General features: G+C 34.7%; 1 protein-coding gene and 1 long non-coding RNA gene across 3 annotated transcripts; one reads left to right on the top strand and one right to left on the bottom strand.

Moving 5' to 3' along the window:
* Nucleotides 1-488: 488 nt before the first annotated feature.
* Nucleotides 489-15,778, bottom strand: LOC127868210 (uncharacterized). Its single transcript, XR_008043916.1, has 5 exons — nucleotides 15,395-15,778; nucleotides 13,461-13,538; nucleotides 13,105-13,152; nucleotides 12,400-12,480; nucleotides 489-620 (listed from the first exon to the last, which is right to left on the bottom strand). It is a non-coding gene; the product is annotated as an uncharacterized LOC127868210 (long non-coding RNA).
* On the top strand, nucleotides 2,836-12,975 carry LOC127868205 (putative nuclease HARBI1). Of its 2 annotated transcripts, none has more exons than XR_008043909.1 (4): nucleotides 2,836-3,717; nucleotides 4,594-4,705; nucleotides 4,796-4,892; nucleotides 12,424-12,975. XR_008043909.1 is itself a non-coding variant. In XM_052409858.1 (4 exons), exons 1-4 carry the CDS (start codon nucleotides 2,918-2,920, stop codon nucleotides 12,446-12,448), a joined length of 243 nt encoding a protein of 80 aa, XP_052265818.1. In that variant the 5' UTR covers nucleotides 2,836-2,917; the 3' UTR covers nucleotides 12,449-12,975. The 2 variants fall into 2 exon arrangements, 1 of the variants encoding a protein (XP_052265818.1); XM_052409858.1 differs by having other exon boundaries at nucleotides 2,836-2,926.
* Nucleotides 15,779-17,740: the final 1,962 nt, after the last annotated feature.

Here is a 17,740-nt window from a genome sequence, read left to right as displayed (position 1 = left end):
ACACCATATAGCAGCATACGTCGTATATTCGCTTATCCGGCACAGGCTTATCTGGGACGACACTTTACACACATGCATTAAGCCACGTTTTCCCAGAACGAGGCTCATATTTACCCAAAGATTCATCAAGTGTCATGTAGAAACATTCAGTGCGTTTTGTGTTTGCTTAATGCCTGATATGTGAATGTTTGTATTTATTAAACATTGTTTGTTGAATATAAATGTGAATTACCGATACATATTTTATTAAAGAATCATTATTATATTACTATCGAATTATGTTGAGTGGTATATTCAATGATGATGCGATGAGAGTGATTATAACTGATGATAAATGATGATAACCGACGATAACTGAAGTTAACCGATGATAACCCAGGATAACTGACGTCAACCGATGATAACCGAGGATAACTGAAGTCAACCGATGATAACCGAAGCAATGGCTTTTGATTTCTTTATTATTACACAGAGCAAGCATGTTGTAATTTGTTAAATACATTTTAATCACCATATACCGTTAATAAAATAATTTCGATAAAACAACCGTCACAATGTCGATTCACTTAATTGCGTCTGTCAGATCTTGTCCAGATTGTAACTTCATCATCGATGTACATCTGAAATAAAATACCAAAAAGCATCACTATTTGAAGACGGTGTTGTCGAGTGCAATGCATGTATGCATAACTAAAGAATCATAATCACACTTACAGGTCAGTTGTTGAATTCTAGTATGAAGATTTAACAGCTGGACCTGACTGTAACTTTCTGATAAGTCTGGAGATGTTAAATGAATAACTGAAAACAAAAAACTGAAATATTTACTCCCAAGATCATTAAGGTATTAATTCAATCATGTATTGCAGTAACCTTTTAGATCTGGGGCATAGTTGTAAAAATCGGTTGAGCTGTAAAGGAAATACATTTATTAATAGAGTAAAGCGTCTGGAATGCATTGTAATGATAATTTTTAAAGTGCGTGTATTTTCTTACAAGGCGTTTAAAAGTGATATTATGGGCATTTTTCACTGTTGATTTGAGCTGAAAAGAATTAACAGGCCAAAAGAGTTAGTTAAAATGTGGTAACTGTCCAATTATCTGCAACTCATCTTTCTTCTAATTGTTTATAAAAATATATATTATATTCGATATTTTACATGACTCACCCAGTCCTCTAAGCCGAAATGATACGTTCAACAAAATAGTGCCCTTGTGTCATATGAACGAATCTGCACTAACACTCAATTTTGATTCACATTGAAATCGAATCATTTTCATATTCAAATGCATTATTTTTCTCTTTCCAGGATCTTGTTTTAGCATTATAGGATGTTGATGCTGCATTAACAAATATAAGTGTATATGAAGTGAAAACACCAAAAATAAAAAAACGGCTGCGATATACACCTATAAATTGTTAGATGCCCATAATATCACTTTCAATAGGCTGAACAGTATTTAAGCCTGACAGACACAGAGGAAGCGCGTTATATCTGACTCGCAGAGGTCCCGGATTTGAATCCTGTGGATTTCATTCAACTATTTTACTTGACATTATAGTTATTGCAGAATACGCCACACATATGTGTATGTTTTGGTAAAACCATTTAACGACACTTTCAATACCAAACATACACAGAGATTTGACTGGAACAAGCACTTTTTAAAACAAGAATTTCAACGAGTACATAAAATACAGATTTTATGCTGCTTATGGCAGTGTAAAATACATCAGAATTACTTTTTTTATTAGCCTGTGTTCTTGTTTAAAAGTTCATTGTGTACTGCACGGTTATGCACGGTTATACTTCACGCAAAGTGAAATTTTGTCACCGATTTCAGACGTATTCAAGGATGTATTCACATACCTTAATTAAGATATCGGCACAAACTGCAAGAACACTTGTCTTTTATGCACTTAAGATGTTTTTCAACTATATTTCAATAACTGAGATATTTGAACAAATAAAGCTTTTAACAGTGTGTTAACATTCTTCAAGCCTAGAGCAAGACTGCCACTGATTTTGTCGCAATATGTGGCTTAAGGGATAAAAGATCAAGCATACGAAACAAGAGAGAATGGCGTGAATGGAATGCATGCGTATCGTTGTGTATTTTTGTTATCTTGTTCTCCAATCTGAAATTTAAATATATGGAGATCATCGTATTTGCTAGTAAGGTAATTCGAAAAGTTAACACGTATTCTTCCCAATCGGATCCGCATCCAATCCCTTACATGCCCATTCATTTTGTCTATAATATTCACATCACTCATCTTGTCTAGCACTCCAATGGTCAGACTGGACATTGGTCGAATAATCATTAAAATCGTTTTATAATCATGCTTGCAGATGAATTTCTGCAAGATGAACATTCCAGTATCTGTGGTTTTACCATTTAAATTACACTAATTTCAATGTCGAAAAGATCGCATTCTGATACTGCAAACTTTTATAGCAATTTTCAAGCCTTTCTTTCTCCTATTGCAAACTTTTGTAATACTTTTAACGATCGATATGGTTTTTTCCATTTATTTAAATAAATGGGCATGTCATACGAATGCAGGCACCAGTACAAACATCGTTTTGTCAGCCATATTTCGACAAAGCATTTTTCGACAAAAGCCCCATATAACAGAAAACGCAAGTTCATTTTATTTAACTTAGAATGCAATCGACGTGATCAACATACTGCAGAAACATGTGGATATTAGAAATAGGCACATAATACAAGCCTTAGATTTTTAAATGGCTTTTATTCAAGAAGGGAAGAAGAACTCTTTAGAAATTACGCACTACGGAGAGATACTCGATGTTTTAGTTGAATGTAACCTAAGATGGCGCCGTTTGACAATGCATTTAGTGAACGAACTTGACAAATAGATTTAAGTAAGGAATATAAAACTCATAATGTAATGACAAAGGTGAATATGTGTTTATTACATCTATTTATATAAAATAGCTATATATTTAAGATGGTCTGATTCATACAATTACTATTTCTCAAACAAATGAATCGTAAACTTTACATTTTGTCAAGACAGATGAATGAGTTGCTCCCCTTTTCTTCAAGTATCGTTCGGTGACCTGGGCCTAGTATCACGAACATACTTAAGTCGATACTTTGACTCAACTTTGAGATTTTGCTCAACTTGTGAGATGAGTGTAAACGCCTTGCTCAAGTTGGTGATCACGAAACGTTTTTGAGAACTGAGTCAGACTCATCTTTGAGTTTGAGCAAAAATAATTGAGCAAGCGTTCTACCTGTCTCATGTTATAAAGCAGTACTCAAACATGGCCGCTTTCGTTGATCGCATTAATCGTTTGATAAGGCGTCAGCTGATTGAACGCGTTTTTGCTGACCGAAGCAACCCGCTAGAAGTCTTATCGGCCGAAGAGGTCAGAGAAAGATACAGATTTTGTCCGGAAACGATTCATTTCATCGTGGGAGTTGTATTCAATGTCTTGGACTCACCGACTAGTCGGTCATTGCCAGTGCCAACTTTGCTGTCAGTGTTGACAGCTCTCCAATTCTTTGCGACGGGCTGTCATCATCTACTGTGAACAGCTATACACGGCGTGTCAAGATGTTCCTTGGAGCGAGTGATCAATCGGGTGACGGATGCTCTATGTTGGCATATGCATCAGTTCATATTTTTTCCTGCTTCTGAATACGACAAAGCTAGAGTAAAACGAGAGTTTTACAGCATCGCTGGTAATTTCCTTTATTAGATTCATTTGTATAACAGTTGATTGGTTGCCAAGTAAACATTAACAGGAAGACAACTTTCCATCTTTGTCTAAATCCCGTACAAAAAAGTTCATTTAGTGTCTTTATTTTCTAAGAAACATAGTTGAAAAACTGTTACCCAAAGTCGTGGACTGGAAAATACTAAAACTTATTTATAATTTAATCCTAAGTTTGACAGTTTAACTATATTTCAGTAATTAGAATTATGTGTTTTAAGCTGATTGTGTACAATACACTATACGCTATATGTATTTGTTATTATGGCGCATACATGGGTATTTATGTTTTCATTATTGCGTGTATGTATTTGACGATGCGCTGTATATATGCTTTACTCATAAATATTTAAACCCATTCAAATAACTTAAAATCAAAACCCAAGGAAGCAACTTTGTATTGTATTCACCCCTTAACCAATAGGTCCCGGCACACAATCTTTTATAAAGAAGGGGTGCTGTATCGGAAGAAGGAATACACTTGCTGTTCTGTTCAGTATCTTCCATTTAACAATACAGTATACTTCAAAGATAACACACATATCCTTCTATCACATGTTCATTTACTTTTTACAATTGCCAATTACTGTAAACGACCTGCGATTTTCCATTTATTTATTTATACAAATGTTAAGGGTTCCCCAACGTTCTTGGATTCGTGGACTGTACTCATGTCAAGATACGAGCGCCAAAACGGAACGAAATGGACTTCGTAAACAGGAATTGATATCACTCCGCAAACATTCAGGTAGATAATAATAAGTTCCAGGCAACTGCTTATATCAAACATATGTGAACAAATATATTTATACGAACAATGTCGTTATCAATACTTTTTTTTCAGATGATATGTGACCCGCAGTTCCTCATCACTGACGTTGTGGCGAAGTGGCCAGGCAGTGTCCACGACAGCCGAATATTTAGAGAGAGTTCTATCTGCGCCAAGTTCGAGAATGGTAATTATATGTTGTTATAAAAAAACGCTGATTATTGCACACACACTTTTTTTTATAAAAACATTCTTACACACACTTTAATTTATTCAGGTCAGCTTGATGGGTTACTATTGGGAGATTCCGGCTATGCCTGGCGGACATTTCTTCTGACTCCTTATCTGCATACACAAACACAATCACAGGAAATGTAATTATTCTTGTATAATTATCAAAAAGTTAATGAATTATTTTTATTCTACAACGAATGTGACATTGTTTTATTTCGCTATTATTAACCAATTATGAATATCATGATTGTAAGTAAAAAATGAAAATGTAAGTGTTCTCTATGTCTCCTGTAGTGCATGCTCCGCATTTATTTGCCTTCTCATTTTGTGTGTTTTTTATATTTTACTATGCTTTGCTTCTGCTTGAGTTTTATAACTGATTTGGTACATGTAGTCTTATTTTTTTTTATCTGAGTTGCTTTTGTTATATAGTTATGTTTTATTCGCCTAGCTTAATATTATTTATTACCATTTGATTGATGTTTTTGTGTACCGGTATGTTCTTTTGTTATTTTGTTTTATAACCATGTAGGCTATGGTCATTTTAGCCAAGGGAATATACAATTTCAGAATAATTAAAGATACTCTACCTAGTTGCTTCCCTTGACAATCATCTTGGTATTAACAAGATGTGTTTGTGAAACACAATGTCCCCCTCCATGAGATACACATGCATTTCAAATTTAAAATTGCTAGCTTCAATATTGCAGAAGTGACATTACATGAACCGCCGCGTCCAAAATCATGCAAACGCCGCGTCTTGCGGGATTTTCTTAATCTCCCTCCAGGTCAATCACCGCGGAGTATGGAGGAAAATTGGGGAAAACGCATGGAGTGTACTGTACAATTATTCTTGTTACTATTTGGTTTTTCTTGTGAGTACAAAATTAGTTTTTGTCGTTTGTCAATAAATTAGATTGATCTCTTTTCACAATAAAAAGATCCAATATTTACGTAAATGGAAATACTTATACTACAAAATCAAAAACAACAACTTTAGTGATATTATTGAGTGTATTTTTTAACTAGATAGCACTGCTTTCCGTCAAAAATACATCATTAAATGCAGCCTTGTCTTACAACTGTTAAATATCATAAAAACAACAAAAATGGAATTATATAAATATAATTAATCCTAAAATTCATCACATTTATTTATCATAACTATTAAAAATATTAACATGAAAAATAAGTCTAAATTTATATGTGTTTATGTTTTAATGTCTGTGGAAAACTTATAAGTAGATGTACATTTGTACAACCATTGTACTTAACCCATTTATGCCTAGCTTCTAGAAAAAAGGCCTTGGCAAACAGTGTAGAACCAGATGAGACACCGCATGATGCGGCGTCTCATCAGCGTCTTCGCTGTTTGCTTAAAGGAATTTCTGTAAGAACTATTCTAAATATAGAAATAAATATACTAGACATTCCTAATTTTGGAAATAGATTGATCCATTTTAGAAGGATGGGAGAAGTCCACAAGGCATAAATGGGTTAAGATAATCTTTCAGCAATACATACCACTGTATAATACAAGAATCACCTTCAACACCCATAAATAAAACCATTAACACGAGAACACTATTACAAATGAGTAAAGTAATCCAAATGGAAGGTGAATTGATATTGGTGTTGTTTTTTTTTAATAAGTTATTATTATCAACGACAACAAATTATGATCATATATCAATCACGTGTTACTTTGAATGTATTATACAACACAGCTAATTTACAAACTTTACCCTTCACCTAACAATATAAAAATAAACAAATCAACAATTTAAATAACAAATCCATTTTTATGCCCCCCTTCGAAGAAGAGGGGGTATATTGTTTTGCACATGTCGGTCCGTCCATCCGTCCACCACCCGCTGATGTAAAACATACACATGGAAAATTTAAACAAATGATTCAAGAAATCCAAATTGGAATCAAAATCATATTATTTGAATTGATGTTTTTTTGTTTTTTTTTAATTAGTAATAAAACAAATGAGCATTTATAAAACAAACTATTTTTTAGTTACAATAAACTTAACAATACAGCTAACTTTCACACTTAACTCATAAATTAACAATCTAAATAAACAATCCAATGTTGTTGTTTTTTAAATCTACACGAAATTAGCAATACTTAATAATGCTTGATTGCGTATTTAAGTAATCAGCGATCAACAAATATGGTTGATTGTTTGATTGGTCATTATCGTCTTGGGTACTACTTAAATGAAACCAGGGTTCTCTGTAAGTATACTTAAATGTAACCCAGGTACTAAAAATATACTGCAAAATACTTGGCAAATTAAGACTACTCGATTTTTATTCCCACCCTTAATCAAGTGTCAAAAAACGCGCTAAGCAATACGAAACAAAATTCTCTTTGAACAAAACCTGCCTCAACATGCTGTTTTGAGTATGAGTTTCGATAATATAGAGACAATTTAAAAAAATATTGACATAGATATGAACATTATTAATTTGAAGAAAAAAAAGCCGATAAGGTGCAGTTTAGCCTTAGAATTTCCCGATAGGTTTAATTAATTTTCCATACCTGGGGTACATTTAAATATACCCGGGGCACAATTTAGAATTAAGTAGTACCCGAGCCGACAATGACCAATCGTGCCTTAATAATGTTTTAATATAAATAAATCTTTTAAAATCTTGAAGAAAATATTTTGTTGGAAATTGTTCTGCTTGAACAGATGATTGCTCATGACAATGAATTGCATCTGATGAATTATGAAAACATTTCATAACTTAAAAATTTTAATTATGCACAATATCTATTCTTGCGTCTTACAGAATTACTGTTGTGATGTTATATGTTTCATCTATATATTCATTAAAGTTCAAAATGTATCAAGTGATCTTTTGAAATCATATCTTTTCACAACTCTTGCAATTCTTTGTCATGAGCAATTTTTTGCTCTAGCAGAACAATTTCCAGCAACAGACTTTTTTTTTCCAGACTGAACAGGTCTTCCTCCACAGCTTTCCTTGCTCTCTTTGATACTGAAATGTAATTAATGCATTAAAAATCATTAGTTATTAAAGAAAATTCCTATGTTTTTGTTTAAAACATTTACCATTCAATTTAGCATACATAAAGCATAGTTTGTATTGCTAAAGAATCATAAAATTATGTTGGTGTGTATCTAGTGAGCTAGATTATTCTGAAAAAAATGCAAGCTGAGTCATGAATATTAGACCAATTGTTACAAGAGATGTGTTTGTCAGAAACACAATGCCCCCTACTGCACTGATTTGATATTTTTTACCTTTGACCTAGTGACATAGTTTTTGAGCTCATAAGACTAAGTTTTAATTATTGCCAAGATTTCATTGGGTCAAATGTTCTGACCAAGTTTCATAAAGATTGGATAATAAATGTGAATTCTATAGTTTTTTTTTCGAACTCAGCCCAGATATCATTAGCTCAAATATTCTGACAAAGTTTCATGAGCATTGGACAAAAATGTGACTTCAAGGGTGTTAACAAGGTCTTACTATAGCCATATAAGGAAAACTGCTCGCCCCCTGGCGGCCATGTTTTTCAACAGACCAGAACCGTTTTCGAACTCATTCAAGATATAATTAGGACACATGTTCTGACTAACTTTCATGTAGATTGGACAATAAATGTGACTTATAGTGTGTAAAGAAGGTACATGTTAACGACGGACTACGATGCACGGACAAAAGGCGATCACAATAGCTCACCATGAGCACGTTGTGCTCGGGGGAGCTAAAAACTAAACAAACGCACAATACCGTATACATGCGCTTATAAGACGCATTTTTAAGACTCAAATTAATAAATTAAAGTGAGGGTCGCGTCTTATAAGCGAGTTACTTGTGAAAATAAGTGAAATTTTTCAAAATATCGAGTTTACTGGGCTTACGCTGGCCAAGTTGGACACTTGTCAATTGTTTTGAATCATCGCGGCAGCCATTTGCGTTTTCTCTAAAGTCTGTATTTGCCCGTACCGTGTATCGGAACGCTATGTTCAGTTACCGATTTACTTGAAATAAAATGTATCGTTATTGATTTTGTTGTCTATTATTTTTTATTTGAATTTTGAGGTCGTAAGGCGTTATATTGTCCATGGTTAACTTGAAAAGTTTGTATCACCCGATTGTCTGCGCGCGACGACGTTAAATGTCATAAAAATTGGACATTATAGTATACGTGTGTAAGCGGCGACACGATGCCAAACATGCTTAAAATAACAGCAAAATCAGTTCTCAATCTCAGTTTGAAACTGTTAATTGTTAAATAAACACGCGATTACAAGTGCTTCTTGACAAATTTGTATCACCTGATCGTCTTTGTTCGACGCTGTTAATTGTCAATTAAGACATACTTGGCATTAAGGGTATCGTCTGAAAATAGTTACCAGTTTGCAACTGTCAATTGTTAAATAAACACGTTCATTCAGACGACCCCCTTGCCGATGACTCCTTATTTATTAGGGACCCACGACAGCGGGAGCAAAGAGCGACCGCATGCAATTATCCACAGTTGGCTTTCTTCTTGACCCGTGATTTCACTCTATCACGCGATTGGCTAATTTTATGAAAGTAGGCATTACCTATAGACAATGGGCGTAACATTTGCATAATCAAGGTAATCTATATCTGCCTCTCAGTTTTCAATACCCGTCAAACAATACAATTATATTTAATAATTACAACGACTGGAATCGTCAAAATGAAACACAAACGTAACTCTTATGATCTCAAACTCAATGGATGGTACACAGGACGACGAGTTGTTTGATGATCTTGTGGAAAATGGCGATTAATCTGAGGATGTATCGGCCTGTGCAAAGGTCAGTGATTGCGACGATGATGATGATGATATCAGCGACTGGGTTTACAATGACAAGCTCACTAGTGAGGAATTCTACAAACTGTTCGGTGAAAGCGATGATGAGGATTTCGAGGGATTTTAAGATGACTGATACGATCAATTACGAACGTAATATGTTTGAACTTGTTATGGCAAATTGATTAAATACGCAATTGTTAGAAATTGTGTTAATTTGATAATTATTTTTACTGTATGAATAATACTTGAAAATAAATTAAAACCTACTTATATATCATGAAATAAACAAATATTATTTACTTTGTTGTTTTATTTTTCGGACTTGCGTGAATTACTAATTGTATGCAGCGCGAGTTTCAATGTGTTTCTTATTGAATTTTTTCAACATTCTGCCGTTTTTCGGCCGATGAAAACGGCAAAACTTGACCGCGTCTTACACGCGGGTCAGTCTTAAATCCACCGATTATAAAGTCCAAAATCGGAGTGCGTCTTATAAGCGAGGGCGTCTTATAAGCGCACGTATACGGTATATCATTATACAGTAGAATTGCAATAACTCGAGCTGGCGATTTCTCAAAAAATGGCGATTATTCGAGCATTAAAGAAAGTCCCTAGCATTTTCCTTTAATGTCTATATAAAAATACCCGCGATAACTCAAACATGCGATTTTCGATAACTCGAGGTGAAGTGCCGGTCCCTGAAAGGCATTTCACACCTAATTAACTGGCAATTATTCGAGGACGCTTTCTCGTCAGGTCGGTGCTAAAAATATTCGAGTTGTGAAAACAGCGCAATCAAGCAGACAAAAGACGCTCGATAAGGTGTGAAGTAAGTTGCAGTTTGAGAAACACTGCAAATTGTCATCCTTTGAGAAGCAGATCAAAGCTACACAGTTTTAATGATAATTAAATAATTACCAGCAATCGATAATTATCGCGAAACGTCTTCCGCCATCAGTTCTGGGAAGCTAATGGGTTGCGACATTCTTCAATCCTTGACTTTGCGCAACACAAGTCTGACTACCGGGTAATGTACATAAAATGCAAAGTGTGTAGTGATTATGTTGTTTTTAGTGTGTGTTTTTTTCATGGGCATGTACGTACCTTGTGTGCTTTTTTAAAAATAATTATGCTACATGTACAGTGAATATTGATGATATATTTTTGATTATATATATGTGTTTTGTGTGTATGTTGAAATAATTAAATGAATTTACGATCATCTTAATTGTTTTGTTTATTATACTGTAACATTAAGCGATTTTTACAAAGCCTTTTCTTTCTCTAGCACCGTCTTAAATGTAAATAAAGCGTTTGCAGTCAGAATTTAGCATTATCAACTGAGACAGTGAAAACAAATAATACCATGGATTACTCGAAACCTGCGATTACTCGAGCATCGATGTCGGTCCCGTGCTTCCTCGAGTTATCGCAGTTTTACTGTATTACTTATCAGCAGGGATCATATTATTTTCGGTTTTGTCTGTCCTAGACTGTTTGGGGTCATGAAAGACCGATTGAAAATCCCAAACAGTCGGTCAGATTCTGTTTGCTAAAATTCCCATGTCATGAAATCGATTACGCAGTACACATGCTAGCATACCCTAATTACATTCTTATCTCGATTAGGTGTGATAAACCATTCACTGCAGTCTCTAAACCGGTCAGGACCAGTCTAGAGCACGTCAGCCGACTAGTATCAGCGTATGACCCCAAACAACGAAGATTCGCACGGTTGTGTATTAGTCAAGCGTGAATAACCCAGTGTCAATATCAATCGATAATTTCACTGGCTTATACTTAGCACACTAATCGGTCCGTAATGTGTGCTCGTCCACGATAAAATCGTTGACAGTTACTTCGGAGTTTAAAACCTTGATGTTATCCTCGTGGAAATTGTGCATTTCATGCATGATACAGTCAGTAAACTTTCATATAAACAAAGAAGAAAATCGGTTATATTCTGCAATAATTGTGGGCGTACCTTATACACTGAAAGCACGCGCTGTAACTAAACAAAACATGCTGATACATTTTCCACCAGTGTAATAATCCGGCAATAAATGAATGAAAGTTGCGGTTTTGATTGACAGAACAGCCGAAAGTTATTTTTATGGGCGTAACTTCACATAATATAGTAACAAAAACAAAAAAAATACAGTGTATAAATCTTTAGTAAAAATCGTGTTAGAATCGAAATAATTTGTGTACTTTATTGTTTGTTGTTGAATAACCCACGACCGGAAGTTAAGATGCGTGTTTTTAATCATTCGTGCTTCGCACTCGTGATTTAATCCCTACGCTTCTTAACTATCGGCCGTGGTTTATTCGACAACAAACTATAACGGACACAAATTGTTTTTCAACTATTTGATTTTATTATTGCCAGTAGCCAACCTACGCACAGACATTTGTGAGATTTAATGCATGTGTGTAAGCTATTATCGAGTCGACAATGATTTAAAACATTGGTATAGACTTACACAGATTAATAATATTGACAACGATGAAAAGTCAGATAAAACAGTTAACGAAACAACAATGAAATAGCTAATGATAAAACCAAAACTCGTATGTTCTGTTTAAAAAAAATGCTTAAGGCAATTTAACTTGTACATTATTATACCCTCTTCATGAATGGCAAAATCAATGGTATATATTTTAACGTAATTTGTAATAATTTCGGATACAAATTTTCGGATACTTTTTCCCCATTTAAATCCAGACCGATTGATGTTGCTGGAAAATATGATCCCTGCTTATCAGGTGCATTAAATTTAAGAAAAATATATAAAAAAATATCTGATTTACTTTTGTTCCTTTCCTTCATTTTAGAGCTCACATCAGCAGACACCTTTGACTGGACAACAGAAGATGTTGATGTCGGGGGATCTGGATAACAATTTCGTTGTTGTGTTATTAAAAATTTTGAATGCTAAAATTAATATGTATACTTTGTAAGTACGTACTGGTACTACTGGTTTTTCAAACCGTACCCAGGAAACTTGATTATGTTCTCGTTGTACTTATGTATTTCTGTGTCAAGTACTGGTTCTACCTAGGAACATGACTTTATTATGTTGTAAATATGTTTGTTAAATGAATATGTATACTTTGTAAGTACTGGTACTACTGGTTCTTCTACCCGTACCCAGGAAACTTGATTATGTTCTTGTTGTACTCATGTATTTCTGTGTCAAGTACTGGTTCTACCCAGGAACATGACTTTATTATGTTGTAAATATGTTGCTAAATTAATATGTATACTTTGTAAGTACTGGTACTGCTGCTTTTACTAACCCTTCCCAGGAAAATTACTTAATTTATTGTTACATTCGATTAATATACATGCATAATAAGTACTGGTTTTACCCAGGGTTTTTTGTCTGAAACCATTAAAATTATTACACACATCTGTGTAATAATATTACAGACACCCACTTGTTATCAGTTTTGCCTTTAGCTAAGCAAAAAAACATTTCAAACTTTAAAGTTTTTATTTTATTAATTGAATACCTGATACGGTCCTTATAGCTTGATTCGAAATGGAACTTTTCATCTCGACTGAAATGAAAAATTAAATAATTAGTGATTATGTTTTTTTGCTACTTCTGCATGGTAATAGACTTAAACGGAATGTATGCCATAAAATAGAATGCACAAACTGGCATATATTTGAACGCATTAACATCAAAACTTAGAAATGCATACATATCAGGTGATGTGCTTTTAATATTTCTGTTTTGTATCCATGGGATTCTGTAATAATAATAACTTAAGATGTATTAAGAAAAGATCCTCATTCCTAAGAAAATGTGATATGATAATGATTACTAGAAAATTGTGAAATCTTTATATGTTGAAAGTTTTACCTGAATATTCACCCACTGGAATGACATTTTCAGTGTCTTCATATGTCTTCAATGATGGCACCACTGATGATGATTCCCCTTTAATACAAATTTCATTAAATAAACAAATATTCAATTGCATAAACAAATGTATATTATGTTTGTAGAAATACAGAATGTAGTGTTTATATCAATAGCTATCTAGCTTTGTACATGTATTTATCCCATCATAATGCAAGCAACAACCAAACTCACATTTTTATGCCCCCCTTCGAAGAAGAGGGGGTATATTGCTTTGCTCATGTCGGTCGGTCTGTCAGTTGGTCGGTCTGTCGGTCCGTCCACCAGGTGGTTGTCAGACAATAACTCAAGAACGCTCGGGCCTAGGATCATGAAACTTCATAGGTACATTGATCATGACTCGCAGATGACCCCTATTGATTTTGAGGTCACTAGGTCAAAGGTCAAGGTCACGGTGACCCGAAATAGTAAAATGGTTTCCCGATGATAACTCAAGAACGCTTAGGCCTAGGATCATGAAACTTGATAGGTAGATTGATCATGACTCGCAGATGACCCCTATTGATTTTCAGGTCACAAGGTCAAAGGTCAAGGTCACAGTGACCCAAAATAGTAAAATGGTTTCCGGATGATAACTCAAGAACGCTTATGCCTAGGTTCATGAAACTTGATAGGTAGATTGATCATGACTCGCAGATGACCCCTAATGATTTTGAGGTCACTAGGTCAAAGGTCAAGGTCACGGTGACCCGAAATAGTAAAATGGTTTCCTGATGATAACTCAAGAACGCTTAGGCCTAGGATCATGAAACTTGATAGGTAGAGTGATCATGACTCGCAGATGACCCCTATTGATTTTCAGGTCACTAGGTCAAAGGTCAAGGTCACGATGACCCGAAATAGTAAAATGGTTTCCGGATGATAACTGAAGAACACTTATTCCTACGATCATGAAACTTGATAGGTAGAATGATCATGACTCGCAGATGACCCCTATTGATTTTCAGGTCACTAGGTCAAAGGTCAAGGTCACTGTGACCCAAAATAGTAAAATGGTGTCCGGATGATAACTCAAGAATGCTTATGGATAGGATCATGAAATTTCATAGGTACATTGATCATGACTGGCAGATGACCCCTATTGATTTTCAGGTCACTAGGTCAAAGGTCAAGGTCACGGTGACAAAAAACATATTCACACAATGGCTCTCACTACAACGGAGAGCCCATATGGGGGGCATGCATGTTTTACAAACAGCCCTTGTTTTAAAAACTTCGTTTTATGTTTCACAGTAACTGTTGTTTTCATCAATTTTCATGTTTTTCATATTGAATGAAATACAGAAACATGTGAACATGATTATAAAACAAGAATATTCTGTACTTTGCAAATAATAACATGATTATATGCAGTGCTGGATTAGCACCGTGGAAGCCCATAGGCAGTACAACTTTGGGGCCCACGCCCTAGGCCCCTAGTCTGCCTAGTTTCTATAAGAAGCCAGTGTCAAGACGATTTCACTCGTTTAAATTAACCTTCCAGTTCCAAGGCTGACAAGTCATAAAATGTGACAATGTCCTTTTATAGGTATAAAAGTCATTATAATACTGTTATTCCAATACATGTCCCATATTATAATAACTGGATTATGAGTTTAAGAAAACATTCACTGTAGTCTGTATATTTACATATTTAACTATTTATCAATGTCTCATGGGGCCCATAGGCAGTTGCCTTCTCTGCCTTATGACTGATTAAATGACATATAAAAGTGTTGATTTTTTTTATAGAATAAAAAAAAATATGATTCAAAACACCCAATCAAAAATACTAGTGCAATACTATACATGTTGTCTATGAATAAGCATACGACCAAGACGTATTGGCCTTCTGGACCTCCACAAAGAACATTACTGACATAACAATAATATACCTGAAGTATCGAGACCTCCAATAATCCCATCTAATTGGGGCCTGTCTATTAAAAATTGAAGAATTAATTCTTCAGAGGCTTTTAAAGGCTTGGCAGGCCCACCTCCTGTTTTCTGGGAGCTTTTGAATTTGTCCCGTACTGAAACAGTAAAGAAAAATAATTGATGGTGCTACAGTACAGCCAACGCGGCACAAACATAATCCGCGGCTACGCCACGGCCAGATTATTAGTACACGGCGGCCGAATCGTGTGTTAACGCGGCGTATCGCCGTGGCACTCGGCATCAATCCGCGCAACAACGCCGAGACTGTATTAACCTTGCGTACTTTCGCGGAGTAAATCCGCCTCATACGTACGCGGCGGATCGAGTGAAAAGATATCCACCTACATGTACATACATGTGTAGCATAGAATTAATTACGCGCATCTGTTAATGTTTCGTTCGACTATCAAATTATCATTTGTAATCCGAAACACACTTCCAAATTTTAATGCTAACGCGACCTTTGGCAAATTCTAGCGTCAAATAAACAGTGCTAAAATATCCTTTGTTTCATAAAAAGCGCGTGAAAATTATTCACACATGTAGAACGTTGTTTGGAAAGTTTGGGTGTATTTTGTGTTGTATAAATACATGAACATCACGTCAGGTGTAATCGCGTGTTCAGTGGGGAAAAAAAAAGGCCCCGATTAGACGTTATTTCATCATCTCTATAAATAGTAACAAATGCCAAAATGTATTTGATACTTAAGGAATTATCGAGAATGTTTGTGTATCGTAAATATTTACCAGCATTTGCTTTAAAACTGGAATAAACGGGATTATCGGGTAATTAGTAGCGATATTAACTGTATCATATGAACAAAATAAAACATGTTTATATTTGCATATTCAAACAATAGTTATAATAAGCTGATAATTAACAAAACAACAAATACGTCGTCACCGTCTTAATTATTGATGTGGCTTCAAACTGCTAATTTTCTCAGCTTAAATATAATAGCAAAACCAACATGCAATTAAATTATAAATCCACCATATGCTGGAGCCTTGACCACTTGTATGTGCGATAACATAATTACGTGACCTTGTTTATGTGTGAAATACATACACTACGGGCGGGAAACAAACTTAATTGGCCAGACACATTAACTATGCTTACATGTATATGCTAATACAATCCGCGCACAATAAATTTATTATGATTTTAATTATTATTATAATTGTTCTTTCAAAATTTGTTAATTACATGTAAATAATAATTTTAAAGTCTCTATAACGCTCAAAATCAACGAAAATTTCGTTAAGTATTTCGTTAAATCAGGGGTTTTTTTTACTAAGAAAGTGACGCCGATATTCGGCGTCTTCCCCTACCAGAATTTTTCCCCTAAAAATACCATTTCCCCTCCAAAATTATAATTTTTCACCAAAATATAATATTTTACCCTCAAAGAAATGTTTTTTTTCTTTTGGGAAGTCGACACTTATCCAATTTGAACCATGTACAACGATCTCGCACTCTCTCTCTCTCTCCCCTGACGAACACTCAAATCTGGGAATCCCAGTGATTCTATATATAGCTCTTAAATTACATCATGGAAACCGGGAAACTAATCGTATTAATCATTTGACTATTTTACTCGATTCCGGTCTTGTGCGAGAAGGGTGTTTCGTCAATTAATTACCGGAAACCAGTCGAATTTTCATCCGGGTTATGTGAAAGCCAAGATATAAACATTAAAACAGAAAAAAAGTCTCACAATTGGCGTTCATACACGAACAAAATAAAACGTTCGGACTCGGAAAATATTTATTACGTTGACGCATTTTTTAAGAATGAATCATCAAAAACCGTTGAAACCCAGCAGGATTCGGAGGTACATGTAATCAACATCGATTAATACTGTCAGATTATTGTGAAAGTGAAAGTAGACAATCGGCAGCTGCCGCACCTTTCCCTTCCAATACTGTAGCCAGGGTTTTTTTTGGCCCGATTTTATAGCCGAAATTGGGCTATGTTCCCAATCCCAAAAAGTATACTTTTTCCCAAAATGTGGCAAAAAATTCCCAATTTCCAAATTTAGAAATAAGTGTCTGATGCGTAATTTATCTCAATTTTAATGTAATTACATCTAACAAAGTATTATATGATTCTGTTCTTTTAATTTGAATGATTATAAAGAGTTATGTCAAATTTAGTATTTCCGTAATCAGTGGACTTTTCGTGTGGAAAAAAAGGCTAATTAATTTTTTTTCCCAATTTCATTAAAATGCGGATAAAATTTCCAATTCCAAAGCCATGGAAGTGGAAAAAAAACCTGGTAGCAGATCTAGATTGTCAACCC

Source organism: Dreissena polymorpha, chromosome 2 (assembly GCF_020536995.1).
Source record: "Dreissena polymorpha isolate Duluth1 chromosome 2, UMN_Dpol_1.0, whole genome shotgun sequence".
NCBI classification, from domain to species: Eukaryota; Metazoa; Mollusca; class Bivalvia; order Myida; family Dreissenidae; genus Dreissena; species Dreissena polymorpha.
The sequence above is the reverse complement of the archived record's forward strand: the minus strand, read 5'-3'. Positions and strand labels throughout refer to the sequence as shown.

Excerpts from the sequence above, each read along its gene's own strand:
- LOC127868205 (XM_052409858.1), top strand. Across the intron at positions 4,706-4,795 it reads CTGCGCCAAGTTCGAGAATG|GTCAGCTTGATGGGTTACTA; the intron begins GTAATTATATGT and ends TAATTTATTCAG. Across the intron at positions 4,893-12,423 it reads CAAACACAATCACAGGAAAT|AGCTCACATCAGCAGACACC; the intron begins GTAATTATTCTT and ends CCTTCATTTTAG.